This window comes from Geospiza fortis, unplaced genomic scaffold, assembly GCF_000277835.1.
Source record: "Geospiza fortis unplaced genomic scaffold, GeoFor_1.0 scaffold108, whole genome shotgun sequence".
NCBI classification, from domain to species: domain Eukaryota; kingdom Metazoa; phylum Chordata; class Aves; order Passeriformes; family Thraupidae; genus Geospiza; species Geospiza fortis.
In genome coordinates this window covers 612939-630321 of record NW_005054439.1, presented here as the reverse complement: position 1 = coordinate 630321, position 17383 = coordinate 612939, and the positions used below count along the sequence as shown (strand labels likewise).

The 17383-nt window shown below is 38.5% G+C and overlaps 1 protein-coding gene across 1 annotated transcript in view; it reads right to left on the bottom strand.

The window, feature by feature from the left end:
- Nucleotides 1–17383, bottom strand: part of ADCY1 (adenylate cyclase 1) — a 177159-nt gene that overhangs the window by 70723 nt on the left and 89053 nt on the right. The window contains exon 7 of the mRNA XM_031062174.1: nt 10998–11116. Coding sequence (XP_030918034.1) covers nt 10998–11116 — 119 coding nt within the window. The remainder of the gene's footprint in view (nt 1–10997; nt 11117–17383) is intronic.

Sequence of the window (17383 nt, the reverse complement as noted above, 5' to 3'; positions counted from 1 at the left end):
ACTTTGGTCTACAAACAAAACTTTTATGTTGTCATTTTAATCCTTGGGGCAGTGTTTTCACTCAGTACTCCTTGGAGAATGCCTTATAAGGACATTGCTCAAGATGGCCCTGGTTCAAGGAAAAAATAGTTGTTTCATTCCCATGCTGTTTAAACATAACAAAAAGGCCTCTTACAATAAAAAAGTCAGCATTTATTTATGATTCATGTCTCTGCTATCATAAAAGTGAACCAGTCAAGTGTTGGGTAAAATAAAATGCATTAAGAGTTCAGTAACACCTGCATACTTGCCCTGAAAGATCTACTTATTCTCTTAATTCTTTATTGACTTCCTTGTTGTTTGACAGCCCCAGGTCTTTCTGGAAATTCAGAGTTACCTAAATTCCTTGAAGACTTTCAACAGCACTCAAATGTGCATTGGTCTTTCATACATTTTGCTTTATGGCTGTTTTTCTTTATGGCCTAAATTCACATCAGAACTTATAAAGTTTAAATAGGCACAGAGAAAAAAACAAAACCTAAAATTGTTGCAATCCAGTATATCATGTAGTTTTCTGGTTTTAATTCAATACTATCGGTATGGAAGGGGAGTGTGGATGTTACTTTATAATAATAGCCTCTGATAGCCTCTCTGCCATTTTACATCTCATCTATTCTACACATTTTACATTTTGATTGATTTTACTTTTCTATTTCCATTTTAAATATGGTGGTCTGCTTTTTTTCATTGTCTAACCACACACAGAGCAACAGTAATATTTCCGGCAGCATCAACAATGTCCATTTGCAAAAAAAAACCCCATGGAGTTGGGAGGGGGTTAGGCCTTTAAGGTAATAACAATGTTATTACCAAGGTTTATAGCAATGAGGAACATCTATATACATACAAACCAGAGATGTTCTGTGTTTGTGAAAACTATGTCTTAACAGGTAACAGAGCAACCATTACAATGCTAACATGTACACTAATATCAAAACCTCTTTATTAGTGAAACACAGAGAAGAGGAAACAGATTCCTACATAATCATTCAGTTAAGAAGATGTTTTACATGTGAGTACCTTAGTAGGTCAGTATGAAATCCTTGCTAATCCTTTAAACATTTAAAGAATACTTAGTCCTCAGCACTTGATTCAAAACACTGGTCATTGTACAAAAATGTGAAGTCCGTAAAAGCACCCACAATACAGAACTGAAGACGCCATTGAAAATCTAGTTAAAAATAATAATTATTGTATGCTGAGAGACCGATGTTCAATTATGCTTGTAAATTTTTAATACTGTAGTTAACTATATGTATATATTTTGAAGCTTATGGAATAGGTTAGGTAATATGATCATTGTTACACTTTCATTTTTTTTACTAAATTCCCAGCTCTTTTAATACAATATTCTTAAAATATGCAAAGTATAACTCTCATGTCTGGACATGGCACAGACGGGGAAATGCTGTGAGTAGGAGTTCTGCCTTTTATTAATGAAAAATCTCCTCCTTTTTGTCACCATGAAATCTTACAATCATAGTAACTGCTGCACTTTGTTTGAAAGTAGGCTGAAATGCCAGTGACTAGACCTGATTTTGCAGCAACAGTGGTAGGAAACAGCCAGTGGAGGAGCAGGAGATTTCCCTCCCCAAAGTGCAACTGGCACTGCAAGCCTGCTGCTTCCATGGTCTGTTCTCAGGCGTGGCAGTGCTGAGGAGAGCACACACACAGAGCTCTACTATTCAAAAAAGTGGCATTGAAACTCAACAGCTGATTAATTTTATTTTAGCTGGTCAACTGACCAATATTATCTTTTCTAATTCTTCACCCATCTGTGTCCATCTGTAGCCTCTTCCCATACTACTTATACAAGTATTGTGGGGCAGCACCAACACACACTCTCATTGTACTGCATCTGAAAAAAATTAGAGTAGCATCTTGGGGTGACAGGGAGTCAAATTACCCAACTGATGCAATAAACTTTTTTCCCCCTATGTTCTGCTCAGTTTTTTGGGAAGTAAAGGTCAAGAAGGCCTTTATGAGGAGATGGCAAAGTCAGTCATAGGTAATGACAACAGAAATGAGATTTGAACTCTTGCAATGGCCATGAAATCATAATGGTACTAAAGAGAGAAATTATAAGCTATACAGTGCCAGAATTCCAGTCATAAACCTGAACTGTTTCCACAGCCAAAAGTATTCAAATATTCTCAAAGTCTAAGTCTCCACATTGGCACTGAAATTCCCTTTCCTCTGTTTTGGATATATTATTCACACAAAAATACTGAAAGCTTTAAATTTAGGCCATGTCTAACATACTCAGAAAAGTTAAAACAAAGCAGCTACAGGAGTGACATCAGTGCTAAAGCACATTAATCACTCCTCCAGATATACTCATTCAAGAGCTAAGTAGTCTTGCTTCACAGTAACTTAATCTGAAATTGCTATAGAGGTTCACATCCTCAGAGTGGATTAAACTAGAGTATTTATGCATGAAAGATTCCTCATAATTGTATGGTATACAAAGGAATACTTCATAATGATTGCCAAGTAATTTTATTTTTAAAAATGTAAATGCTGGCATATATAGAAACAAGAAGTGAGAAGCTACCAATTAACAATTGTTTCTCTTAATGACCAAACAGGGATGAAACTCTCCCTTCTTTCATTCCACACAATTAAACAATTTGATTCCACAGAATTAATAATATCATTGGGCACTTTGGTGAAAATTCAAAAAAACCAATCTCCTTTAAACTACAACTATTAATGAAAGAAGAGAAATGAAAATGAAAAGAAATGAGAAACAAAGAACAAATGTTGCTTCTGCTCACTCAGCACCATAATTTGCACATGATTCAAGCACTGCTCTTCCTTACAAGCAATGTGAAGGTGTTAGTTAGGAAGGCTAGGTGGCTCTTACAGTGTTGCAGCTGGTGCTGCCTCACAACCCAGGGCTCAGCAGTGCTCCATGATCTTGCATGGCACAGAGATGAGACTGACTAGACTGTAGGTCTCTATATTTTCTGCTTTCCCCTTTCTAAAAAGCAGGGTTATATTTCCCTATTTCCAGTCATTAGGGACTCACTCACTTCACCTCACTGACATGACCTTTCAAATATGATAGATCGTGGCTTAGCCACTATCTGCCAGTTCCCTCAGAGCTCACAGATGAATCTACTCAAGTTCCATGGACTTGTGCACATTCAAGCTCCTTAGATGGTCTTGAACCTGATCCTCTCCTGCAGTGGGCTCAAGGTGTTCATTCTCTCAGTCCCTGTATTTGTCTTTTTTCACCAGGGAGGCATGGCTGGGGCACTTGCTGTTGAAGAATGAGATGTAGAAGTTGTTGAGAACCTCAGCCTAGCTGAGAAAAGAGAACTTTTTCCAGGGTAGCCAGGTCTTCTATTTCCTATTGGTGAGAGTCGAAGTTATCCCTAGTCTTTCTTTTTAACCTTTTCCCTAACTTCCTGTACAATTCCTCTGTTTCCTTCCCAGGCCATCTATCCTCATTTCCACTTCTTGAAAGATTCTTTTTTTGCTCTGGGTTTGCTCAGCAGCTCCTGATCCATCCATGATGGTCTCCTAGCATTTTTGCGTAATTTCCTCCTTGTTAGATGAATTCTTCCTGAGCTTGGAAGAGGTGATCCTTGAAATTCAGCCAGCATTCTTGTGACCCTTTGCCGTCCAAGGCTCTATCCCATGGGACTGTACTCAACAGGTCCTTGAAGAGGCCAAAGTCTGCCAGGGAAGTGAGCTTGCAGTGTACCCTCCTCACTGCCTTGAGGTCTTGAATCCCCCTATGTTGTGATCACTGTAGCCAAGGCTGCCTTGGAGCACTGCATTGCCTGCCAACTCCTCCATCTTGGTAAGCACAAGGTCCAGTACAGCACCTTCTTGTTGGCTCTCTTCAACTACTTGTGTACAGAAATTGCTGTTGGCACATGTGAGGGATTATGTCCTGCTGTGATGTCCCTCCAACAGATATCACAGTGATTGAAACCCCCCATGAGGACCAGGGCTTGAGACCACTTCTGTCTGCCTATGGAGGGCTTCATCCACACCATCCTCCGGACTGGGTGGTCTGTAGCAGACCCTCCTATGACATCCCCTGTCCCTGCCCTCCCTCTACTCTTCACTGACAAGCTCTTCTAGGTGAGATCCTTATCCTTCCGCAGAGTTCCATACACTCCAGCTGGTTATTGACACGGAGGCTACATCCCCTTCTTATGTTCCTTGCCTGTCTTTGCCAAAAAGCCTAAAACCTTCCATTAAAAGCTCCAGTTGTACGAGCCATCCCACCACATCTCCATGATGCCCATGGTATCATATCCACACAGGCCTGTGCGCATCAATAGTTCCTCTTGGTTTTTTTTGCCATACTACTTGCATTTGTATAGAGGTGTCTGAGCCAGTACCCAGATAAGGTGGACTCACTGGCTGGAGTATCTGGAATGCCTTTGTACTGTTCCAGGCATCCATTAGAGGTGTTGACACCTGAATGTCAGGAATGGGAGGGATAGGTGCCCCTGTCCCCTGACTAATCTGGTTTAAATCTCCCTGCACTAGTCTGACAAGTGCCTGACCCAAGATAGTTTATCTCTTTGTCAGATGAGCCCTATAATCCCTTAGTAAACCAGGCCTGGCAAACTGAGTCTCATGGTCTGAGTAAGCAAAACCATGACTTACTGATCATACCAGAATCTTATCAGTAAATTCACAGGATTAGGAAGTTTGGCTAATCTGGTAAAAACTGAAATCACTTTGGTTTTTAGACAGACAAGTTGCTAGCAATTGTAAGTTGCAACAACACATTAATATTCTAATATATCCTAAGGGAAAAAATAACCAGTGTTGAGCAGAACTTTCTCAAATCTCTGCAGTGAACTTGATTTTAAAGTCTGTGTGATGCCATTGTGTTTTAGGAGCAGCGCTGTCTTGAGTTATAGGCTTGCTTGCTCCTACTGCTGCCTGCTTGTTTACAAAAACTGAGAGAACATATACTGAGTGTTACTGAAATGCAAGAGAGCAGCAGAACAAGACTAGTTAGAAATATTTCCTTCTGTTTGCTTTATTTGAGATGCAAGGCACACTTTTTTCACTGGTTTTCTCTCTCAAGGTAAAATGGTTACTTTTTCGGTCACTTAAAATCTCCATTGCTCCTCTAACACCTGCTCATGGATAACCTCAATAACCACCTGTTGATATGGCTACACACGGATTAGTATTGTCTTTCTTCTGCACAACCATAGCAAGGCTGAACATTTACTCTCCAGTCTTACTGCTCTTACTCTCATCTAGTAAAAGAAGAGTAAAACTACTGGAGTTTTTAGGTTTTATTTGTGTGATTGTATCTAGTTATAATTTTTTAAATCAATTATTAATTGATTCCTAGAGTGTAGCTTAAATTCTCCCCACTAAAAATGTGGCCTGTTTTTACATAGCCACCTTCTACATTTCATAGGAAAATTAGTTTATTTTTGACAAAGCAGCCCATTTTTTTCATGAATAATATTTTATATACAAATAGCTTGTTTTAGTTATCAATAAAACAAAATGATCTTAAAATAATTATAACCCAAAATATGCATAATCTGAAGAAGGGGATTATGGAACTGCAAAAGTCAACAATTTCACAAATAAATTTCTTCAGAGGAGTTTAGTTTGCTGTAGAACATTTCTTGCTGCAATGTGCCTGGTCCTCTGATCTTATGATACTTCCTTCCTTCTTAATGAAACACATCTAGATTTCTGAAAACATAAATTTTTTAAAAGAATACTGTAATGATAGTTCTTTCAAGTAAAGTGTTACAAGGAATTACATCTACAGTTACCAATGAAGGGCTCCTGCTAAACACTACACACAGAAAACACATATAAACTAACTAAAACATAAACTAAACTAGAATTGACATAAATTTTGTATGTCTGCATTCCCCACAGACTACTGCAACAAAGCACATATGATAGAAAATGTGTAAATATAGATTTGCAATCATTGAAATGCAGTGTTTTTCTTCTGACTGTTCATTCCACTCTTTATTTGCTAATGACACAGACAGGGAGTTAGTGCACCATCTACAAGTTCGTGAATGACACCTAGCTATGTGGTGTGGTTGATAACATTGGAGGGTAGGGATGCCATCCAAAGGGACAGGATGGGCTAGAGAGGTGGGCCTGTGCCAGCCCCATGAAGTTCAACAAGGTTATGTGCAAGGTCCTACACCTGGGTTGGGGCAATCCCAAACATAGATACAAATTGAGGCATTAGTAGATTAAGACCAGCACTGCTAAGGAGGGCTTGGTGGTACTGGTGGATGAAATATTGGACATGTGTCAGCGCTGTACACTTGTGGCCCAGAAAGCCAAATGTGTCCTGTTACACAGTAAAGGAAATGTGGTCAGCAGGTGAAGGGAGGTGATTCTATTCTCTCATGAGACCCCACCTGAATTTTCGGCACAGGAAACACATGGACTGGTCAGAGTGTTGTTGGTCAGCCTGGGGAAGAGAGGGCTCCAGGGAGACATACCAGCCTTCCAGAGCCTAAAGGGGGTATACAACAGAGCTGGAGATGGAATTTTTATCAGGATGTCTGCTGATAAGATAAGTGGAAATGGTTTTAAACTAAAACTGGGTAGATTTAGAATAGATACAAGGAAGAAATTCTTCATTAGGAGGCTGGAACAGGTTTCATAGAGAAGCTGTGGATACCCCATCTCTGGAAATTTATGTGTGACCGACTTCAATATTTAAGAAAAAAGTGCTCTCTAAAATTAAAGAGGGCTGTATAAAAAAAAAAACAAAGGGAGGCTGTGTTTTTTACATAATAATAATTTACAAAAACTAGTTCACTGTGAAGTTCTACAAGTTCAGAAAGACTAAATACAGAAGTCTGTCCACAGGCATCACAATCACAGCTTTTTAAAATGTTGGAATGGTTAAGTTAAATTAAAAAGTTATTTATGGTCTGATGTTTTCTGAAAGACAGGATGGACCACAAATATTTGCTCATAAATATCTGCAGATTGTGTTCTGGCTTCAGATTGATTCTCAAGAACCTCTAAAATGCCACAAGGAATCTTTTTATTAGTAGCTTTGAAATCAGGCAGTGTGTTTCCTAAAATTAATATCTCTTCTTACAAAGCATCCAGTTCTATTTCATGCTTGTAAAAATAAGGCTAAAGGAAACTGCTGTACCTGAGGCCCAAGAAATTTTTAGCTGTTCAATGTTCACTTTCTTTTTATCTCTTCAACATTGCTTGAGTCATAGAATGAAGCAAGAAGCTGTGTGTTAATATAGGGAGCCAGCCATATCCTTATTCATCCATGAGCTGAAACAGTTTCATGAATATCTAGCATCCATTCCAAAAGAGACAAACAACAAAATGTGTTGAGGTTTCCATACAGGGCATATATTTGAGCTGAAACTCAATTTGAAATTTCCGTAATTGAATTATGGGTCCATGGAGAGATTCAGTCAGGACCAATGAGTTTTTACAGTGGACACTGTACCTACATATGTGATCTGTAAATTTTTCAGCCCTGTAAGAATAAGGCAAGAAGGAAATATGAATCTTAAATTTCTTAAACTAATCTTAGAAAAAGCATGTCTCCATGTTACAAAACATATTTCTGAGCACCATCGAAGAGCTGGTCTGTTGGGGAGCCTTTACGTGTAACTTGACATCTGGTTCCCACATCTTTCATGGTGTCCTTGTCTGGGACTCCCCCAGTAAAAAACCACTTGTACTGTAGCCTGTGTACTGGAACAGCTTGTGGACTGTATACAGATTATTTCCTTCTGATAAACCACAGATATTTTATTCGTTGTAATTATTTTAGTTTTCTGATTGTTGAGTTTATTGTCCTCACTGAGCTAATGCTATACCAGATGTGTATTTGCATATCTTGTTTTGCAGAGTGCATTTGCATTAGGTTATTGGTCTCCATTTAAAACACATGCTCTCATTTCTTACTGCACAGCAATTCTGTTCAAAAACTTTACAAGATAGCAGATGTACTGCAGATCTGGAAGAGCTGATCAAAGCATGACACATTCCCCTCCAGAGCACAGTGAGCTGCAGGCAGTCATTCAACAGCTATTGGGTAGTTGATAAAATATTCACCAACTAATTTATAAACCAGGGCAGTTGCCATGGTTATCTGAAATATGCCAGTACTTTTCCCTAGTCCATCATTCACTTCTTACAGAGGTATGTGTATCTCCACTGTAACGTGCTTTTCTGCGAGGAGGTAAAGAAAGTAGCTGTATGAATATCTTTTTTTCACATGTAAGATTAAATATTCTTTACCCTTTTTTTCAGGCAGGTATTTAGAAGACTGAAAGAGATGTTTTCTGATACTTATGAGGGTATTTTTTTTGCTGTTGGTTTTTCAACAGATAAGGAATGGAAAAATCATGTAATCTACTAATTGCATGCCTGCTTCCTTCAGACTATCTTTTCTGAAGAATAGTGGTCTGATACTACCAGGTATTTGCAGGGAGAAAAAGAAAGCATTGCAAAAGGAAAAGTGCCACTCGTTTTCTATTTTCCACTGTGTAGCTTTGGAGTTAAAAAACCCTGGAACATAGAATTTCAGAGGGACTTTTTGTTGGTTTGTTTTAATAGCAGCACTTTACAGAACACTTGATATGAAGAGGACAATTCACAAGAATATAGGAATGGTCTCAGGTTTACCTGTTACAGCACTGAACTGCCACTGCCCAGAAGAAAAAAAAAGTTGTTTTCATCTCCTTAATAAAGTAAAGCAAGCACTTACTATTGGCACTAACCACCGGCAGCACTGCCAAAGGGATTCTGTAGTGCTATTCTTCACACTGATGTCAGGGTCGCACCTGCTGGGAGTTCTCCTTCATCCTTCAGGTCTACACAGTCACAAAACTTCTGGGGCGAAACTCTGCCTACTGGGATGTGCTAGACACAGGTTGCTGGATATTTATTGGACACAATTTCACTCCATTTTTTAATCACTACTATAATTATAGTTTCATTATTGAAATAAAAGGCAATAGAGTTTCTTATAAGTACAGATGGTGAAGGGAGGTCTGCTATTTTCAGTTCTCTTCCCTCAGGATCTTACCTGTGACATTAAAATGACCCCATCTTACTTGGTCTTCATTTGCCCCAAAAGTACCTTCTTAATGTCAGAGAATTAATTCACCTCTCCAGATAGGGTGTTTTGATTCAAAATCTTTCATGAACTCCACGTCAAAGGAGTGAATAAGCCACGAAAATTTTAGCAGTTACGTGAAAAAAAACATCATGTAGGAAAAAAGACTACTCCTGAGGTTCCATTTCAAGAAGATCTTGGCAGAAGAGAGGACTCAGAAGCACTATAATCTGCAAAGTAATGATTTCTAAGATGACTCTAAACTGTAATGAATGCAGAGATTTGTGACACATAGAAGATATAAATATACTAATCATGATATAATTATCATTCTTACCTTGACCCTGAATATAAGGGCAACCAATAGTAGCATACATGTCGTTTATAGCATTGTGAGGACATAATTTTTAAAAACAATTTTTATAAGTATATTAAGGAATATGATCACCAAAGGGTCCAAGTAGCAGATACCCAAGTATCAAAATCTGGCATACATGAGACTTGATCAGAAAAGCTGACTGCAAATAGATAGACTGGTTATCATTCAAAGATGGAAGATTAGCAAGAAAATGAAAAAGTGCAAATGGTGTTGGCGAGGAGTGCAACAGAATGAAACCATGTGACATAAACAAAGGAAAGCAAAGGAGTGAGACAGCTCATTTAGATTATGAATGTGTCCTTCAGGAGCTATCGAGTCAGACTTTGACAATTAAGAACCATCAGATACTGTAAACAACTGTAAAAAACAAATAATTTTCAGCATCAGCTTTGGGGTAGTGCACACTTAGAACCAATTTTAAACAATTTTTAAAGACCAAGTTTTGTAAGCAAAGTGATGAGATTAATATTATGCAAAATTTAACCATTAACATGAAGTAAACTACTAATTTTTAATTCAGTAATATTAAATTCTACAGTGTAAAACTGACCTAATTTGGCAGTCTTCTGATCCCATCATAGACACCTCTGATTCCCTTAGTGACAGAAATGATTTTAGTTGCAGCAACTTAGTCACTAGGAAGTGTTCCTTGCATATATCAAAGCCAGCTCAATGGGAGGTAGACTAAATCTTGAGAGAAGAAACTTAGCAGTGGAGGAGGGAGAGGAGAAGGTGCTGAAGTTTACTCTTTTGCTACATGAGTACACCACGCAAATCAAGGCAGCTCTGTGGCGTCATTTACTAACACTGCACCTTGTTTAGTAAAAGAGTGACACCAACTGAACTTTTTTGCTGTTTTTGATGTGGAAGCAAGGCACTTGGCAGTAGTGTGATAAAACACAGACAAGTTCTTTAAGGAATTTGTTCTGGAGGCAAAGAAGAATTAAAACTAAGAATGCACTTCAAGAAAAAGCAGTATGACAGCACTTGCACACACCTACTGAACAAGAGCAAGAAGTAGAACTGAGCCTTAGTCAATAATCTCTGGGGGGTAACCCTCATGTGATGTGGACAAATACACATTTCTTTACGTTTGCATCACACTTTCTTTCTGTGTTTCCATGCTATTACCCAGGAAAATCTATTAATTTAGAAGTAATTAATCTTACTATCAAAAATATATAAATGTGCAAAAACTAGCATGCAGAACAAATACTCCTGCTCACCCAAAACATAATACAGTACAAAACCAATGACTAGTCATTTGGAAAAAGCTGTTAGTCTCCCAGCAGTACTATTCTAAGACATTTATTGATTCAGGCTTATCTCCTGAGAAGATTAAATCTTCCTAGTGCACCCATTCTTCTACTCTGTATAAATGGTAAATCTTCACTTTATTGCTTGGTTTTTTACCTCTGAAACCTGAGTGCAATTATACATCACTGTCCTTGTACTAAATATTCCTAGTTCTTTAGTTTATTTAATGGGCTGCATCAATCCTACCTAACATTGTCGTGCCTTTGAATGTAAATCTTGTGGAAAATCCTTTCAGGTGGCTTCAGGAAGTCTTCCTTCATTTCCATTGCAACATTCCTGGGCAAAAGGCTCATCAAGAGACGTTCCTAAAAGAAAATATAAGCAACATCAGGTTTGTGGTATAGTGTGTGACCATTTTTCTAAGTTTTAAACTAGCAAACTGGACAATCTTCTCTTAATCTGCTTTCTTAAAATGTCTGCTGCATAAATAACATCAACCATTTCTCTCAAACTCCTGCAAACAGCGTGGGTGTCTCCTTTTAAGTCTTCTGCACATTAAAAAAAAAAAAAAAACACACACCAAAAAAAAACCCAACCCCAAAAACCAAAAAAAAGACTCCCACAACAAACCAGAAAAAGCAAACAAAAAAGCCAGCCTCAAGAGCATATAATTGTCCATATTTTTTTTAACATTACAGTTCTAATAATAGCAACTTACTTTATTCTTATCAGCATTTATCGTCTGAGAAAGACTTCCCAGGATCATTTGCTATATTTTTGTGTGTTCTTTTTCTTCCTGGATATAATGAAAGTGTTACATTACAGGACTATGACAGCTGGTTATTAAGCAGTGAGAGTAGATGATGGATTTATCCACTGTCAAATTCAGTGGAACAGTAAGCACAGTTTTAATGGCATCTTAGCCAGTGTGGCAATGTCTTTAATGAACTGCATCAGTACAAAACCCTGGCTAAACACATCTTCTTGCTATACTCATAGAGAAATTTTTAGCTCGGGTCACTGATCTGCATAAAAAGAGTCTCTAATATTATGGATCTTGTCAGTATTGGCTATAAAAGCCCATGTAGTATTTTTACATATTCTGACCCATTCACAGGTACCATCTGGAAAATCTGCAACTGCTGTTCTTAGGTGTTGTAAGGGGTCCATAGATACCTACTCAAGATACCTACCTACATGCACACATTCATTCATTGTATTTTCACCCAGAAAATGCTTGCCATTTAAAATGCATTTCCATGTTTATCTATCAGATCTGCTAGTTTCAGCCATGGCAACAGTCTGAATGAATTCACATAACCACATCTGATCTGATTCAGGTGTACCTTTGATGGAAGAGGATTAGGTCAGTGAATAATTAAGTAAACTGGATAGATGTAAATCCATAGGCCCTGACAGGACACGTTCACAAGCTCACTGAGTGAGCTGTCAGACGCTACTATAAAGTCACTCCTAACAGTCAAACATGGTGACTGGGAGAAGTGATGCAAGACTGCAGAAAGAAAATGTCACTTCTCTAGACAAGAAGGAGGATGCAGGGAACTGCAGGCCAGTCAGTTTCACCTTGGGTCCTGAAAGTGATGAAGGATCTCATCCTGGAAACCAAGGTGGTTAAGACCACATGACTTCCAGAGCACCCTTCCTGCCTCAACTATTCTGTGATTCTGTTATCTGACAGTCAAGAGCCACTGTAATGGCAGCTACAAGATGTCACAGAAGTGCGTATTTTGGCCAAACCTCATCCCCCTTTTCTTTAATCAATATTGGATAAATAACGAGCAAAAGTTAACACTGAGAAGAGGGTATCAGCAAGTGCTATTATGTTGCCAACATGCCCACATTCACCAGATAAAGCCATTAAATAATACTCAAAGTTTATTCAAAGGGTTTTTTATCTTAACAGTTTCTTCTGGAAGACACATTGAAAGAAGTAAGAAGTTAAACTTTGCAGAACTTCTCTGGTGAACTTTGGACTAAAGTTCTGTCGTGTTTGTGGTGGTCACATTGTCTTGAGGCTAAGGACTATTAGCTAGCTCTATTTCCTACTCTTCTTATATATATATGTAGCAGAACATTCCTTCCTGCCACAGAAGAGCTTATCTGCTATGTCCATCAGCTGGTGCATAGCTCTGGACATTCTCCCCCTCACAAGAATTGGTGACATAACCCAGGCTGGACAGATGTTGAGCAGTGAGTTATCTCTGGCACCAAGGAGGTGAGATCCCCAGCTGACAATAAATATCTTGTCTTGAGAGTGAGATGCAAGGAGATGAGCTAGGAATTCCCAACTATGAGACACATTACTTTACTAACTATAAAAGCTATACAAATTTTCATGGAGGTAGAAGTGTCTGACACACACCCTGGAAATGTGCAGGACTTCTCCCACAAGTTTGGATGATTGTGTGCCCCATCAGCACTTGATGGTAAGCTACATGGAATCCTAATCTATGCTATTTCTTTGCTAGCTGTAATATTAGGTATTTCAGTTGTGCACTGTGGTTATCTGGTAGTAGTGTTTCTTTTGTTTATCCTGTGTAGTATGTCATCTGTTAAAGTTTTATGTCTGTTAAATTTGTGTTAAATAAATAAATACATAAATGCAAATTAAATAAATAATTTTGCAATAGACCTAACCTACCATTATTAAGAACCTGTGAGTGAGAGTGATCTGGGCTGCAGGTTACTCCCAACAGAGCTACTCGCAGAAATCTGAGATTAAGGCAGGACTTAAGCACTCCTCTACATTCGTAACAATGTACACCAAGAATATGGCAAAGAATATTATGGATTTCAATATTTGTTGACACTTTACATGTATAGCAATTTCCAATCAACCAAAGCATTTCACATCACTAAAAAATGGTTATTCACTCTAAATTTTATGCTGATTTAATTAAGTAAACTTATATTTCTGCAGCAGAATTGTATTTGGGTAACATAAATTTTGGGTTACAATCCAAACCAAGTATTTTGTCCATAGTGGATCTTATGAAGCTCTGTTGACTGCTACTTGTGTCCTAAAGTTGATTTACTGTGTTAAGAGAAATAAACTGAGGTTATAAAAGGAGATGACCACCTCTCAGGCAATAAAGAGCACATACAAGAGAGGAATTTGGACAGACGGTTATATTCTCTGATGCTTAAGACCGCAAAAGTGATCCTGGAATGTGACGGTTGTCACAAGGGTTTTCAATTGAGGGAAGAGACGAGAAGGTTGACTCCATTATCAGAAGGCTTGATTAATTATTTTATGATATATATATACTACACTATAACTATACTACAAAGAAAAAGTAGGAGAGCTTTTTCAGAAGCTTGCTAAGCTAAGAATAGAAAAGTAAAGAATGATAACACACAAGCTGGCCCCGACACAGAGCGAGAGCCAGCTCTGCTGTGAGTGGTCACTGAACCAAAACATCCACACCAGACCAATCACAGATCCACCTGTTGCATTCCACAGCAGCAGACAACCTATTGTTTACATTTGTTTCTGAGGCCACAGCTTCTCAGAAGGAAAAAATCCTAAAGAAAGGATTTTAGTGAAAGGGATGTCTGCGATACTGGAATTTCTTAAGTATTGCTCTGGATAAGAAATTTACAATGTCTGATAAGGACTAAATGTTCTCTGGAGCTTCTCTTGCAGTGAGCACGTTAAAAAAGATCTTCACCATTTTGCTGAAACGGATTAGTAAAATCCAAAACTGTTAAGGAGAGACTGGGTTTAGACTTCTGTTTCCTAGAAAGTCAAACTTAACCAGACAAAAAAGCAAGCAAAAGTTATACTGACAGACTCTTCCAGAGAGCAGTGCTAACTGAATAGTTCTTCTATGGCGTGCAAACACAATTACAATACGTGAATAAAAAGCTCACAGATAATGTCTGCAGTGCATGGCAAATAACATGCAATCCAGGGAAGTAATAAGAATCATTACTGTGAAGGCAGCATTGGAGAGCTGTAGGATGTAGCACCTGACTGCATTGAAATGTGCAGATGTCAAATGTATTAAGGGAAGCTACAAAAATAATGATTCTTATACATGTTAAGTTGACTATAACAAGAGCTGAAGGGAACATATGAAAATCCTCTATCAAATTATGATGACTTGCTTTTTTCATTAGAGATGAGAGTGAGATGGAGATGAGATTAGAGATTAGATTCCTCACCAAGTGAGGAAAAATGCAGTTATGGCTTTCTCAAAGGGTAGCCACTGCTGACCTTTCAGATCAAGAAGGGAAGCAGCAGCATGACTGTAAGCAGCATGACTGCATGATTTGTCCCTTAAGGGGAGACTGGAAAATGTAACTTGCAATGCAGAGTATCAAAATACTGAAAGTAAATGAAAGACACCATCCAGCTCTCTAGAAAGAATATAAGAAAAGTCTCTCCTATTTACAGCAAAATCTCATCTATCAAGCAAAGCAGTATTGCCCTTCAGGTCAGACTAAGGAATGCTGAAGGACTCAGAGTTTTGGAGGAGCAAGAGTGAATTCATGTACACAAAATATAGCTGTTGATAGGTTTGGGAAGGGGCTCTGCCTAGACCTTTATTCAGCAAGTCCTACAGTTTTTGTCCCGGTTTTTCATTTGCTCCTGTATGGCTGATCTGATTATAAAAATAATCTGTTAACCAGGCTAAAAGGAAAACTAGGTGTGCAGGATAGTGCATTGAATGGAACAAGTGACAGAACCAATGGAAGACCACTCACATTTATGGTGACATTCTTGCTTGAGTGGTTGTTGGCTCCAACAGGGGTGGGTGATGACAGGAAAAAATAGAAAGAGTAATACAGGGAGCACTAATAAATTAGCAACACCTTTTACCAAAATAAAACAACACTCATGTTGCAAACCTTCTAATTGGTCACAAATTATTTTCTGTTGAGGTAGCCTCAACTCATGATATATTCCTAATCACAAGGTCTAGTAGAAACAAAATGTTTCTACATTTTATTCTTTCTCAATTGTTCATGATGTTTTTTTTAGGATTATTACAGCTGTTTTCAGAACATTAATTTTTTTCCACACAACCAACTTACAGTATTTTAGGGATTTGTACTCTCTTCTCATGCACTACATCTTTACTCAGCATTAAAATGATCTAAAATGAAATCACATGCTGAAAAAAAAATACTTTCAGAGACTGTAATTGTCAGTCAATGATTTTGCATTCCCTGCAGAAATCTCACTAAAAAAAGAAAATTATAGATGAGGATATACATCTCCTTCATTCACAACAATTTATATTCCCAGTCTTGCTCTGGGATTTCAAATGCCCAATTTAGCTGCCTCTGCCAATGGTATCATCCTGATTAATAATGATTACTGCTCTACTAATAAACATAGTTATTTTTGAGAAAGATAATCAATTTAGAAAAACATTCAAATTTCTCTCTCCAGCAATGGAGCATCACTAGAAGACAGAGGAGAAACAAACATTCATTTTGACTCCAAGGCAAGTCAAAATGCGCATACCAAATGAATTAGGAATTGCTCGGTGTTACCTTGGCCCTATTCCACAACTAGTACCATTATGCACGTGACAAAGAATGAAAATATGCCAAGGCAGAGAAATGGATAAGAAAAAAGTGTTTCCCATTGTTAATGGACAAAAATACCCTATGTTACTGCTTGGAACATCCTCAACCCTATTTACAAGTACATAACCCTGGACTGCAACTTTCTTTTTGGGTTGGACCCAAGAAAAAACTTTAAGAATTATTCAAGACTTGAGTAGACAAAGCCACAGTTAACCAGACCTGGTGTCACTGGCAGTCCTGCTTTGAAGGAATGGCTGGGCTCGATGATGTCCAGAGGTCTGCTTTGACCACTGTGTATCCAGGTGTCTTGCTTGGTACACAAGGACCAGGAGAGGCAGGTGACTGAAGCCCCCTGGGAAGCCCTGAAGCCATCTTGCTATCTCACCACACACAAGTGGGCCTTCTAAAACAAAAGAGGAGCTCAAGGCTTAGCACTCTATGGGAGTTGTGTGATTTCTCATTTCTGAGAAGGGAGAGGAAAGAAGCAAACAGACACTACTGAAGAAAAAAAACCCCTCATCTGTATGCTCTATTCTGCCCCAACACTCCCTTCAGCTTTCTCCAGTTTGGAGGCTTCTCACCACAATTCTCTCTTCTATCCCCATCCCTGCCCTGGACAATGCCTCTCCAACAAGCATCCCGGTTCTGCTCTCCCAGCTCTTCTTTTATGGGAGTCCCCAGTACATATTCCTAACACATTTCTCGTGCCTGCCTCCAAAAGAAGATGCCTGTCCCCCTCCCATTTTGAAAATCATACTCTTTTCTCATTTTACTTCTCATACCTCTCACAATACCAAACGCCTCTATTCATCTGATCCGTTCTAATCATAGTGGTCCTATTACTCCTATACCTCCCAGTCCTTGCCGCAAGAATTACAATACTCCTCACAGACCGCAACCTTAACACTACATTCTTTGACCCTGCTGGAGGAGGAGACCCTGTCCTATACCAACACCTTTTCTGATTTTTCGGACATCCAGAATCTACATCTTAATCCTCCCAGGATTCGGAATAATTTCCCACATTGTAACATATTATAAGTTACTCAAAGTCCTTTAAAATTTTCACC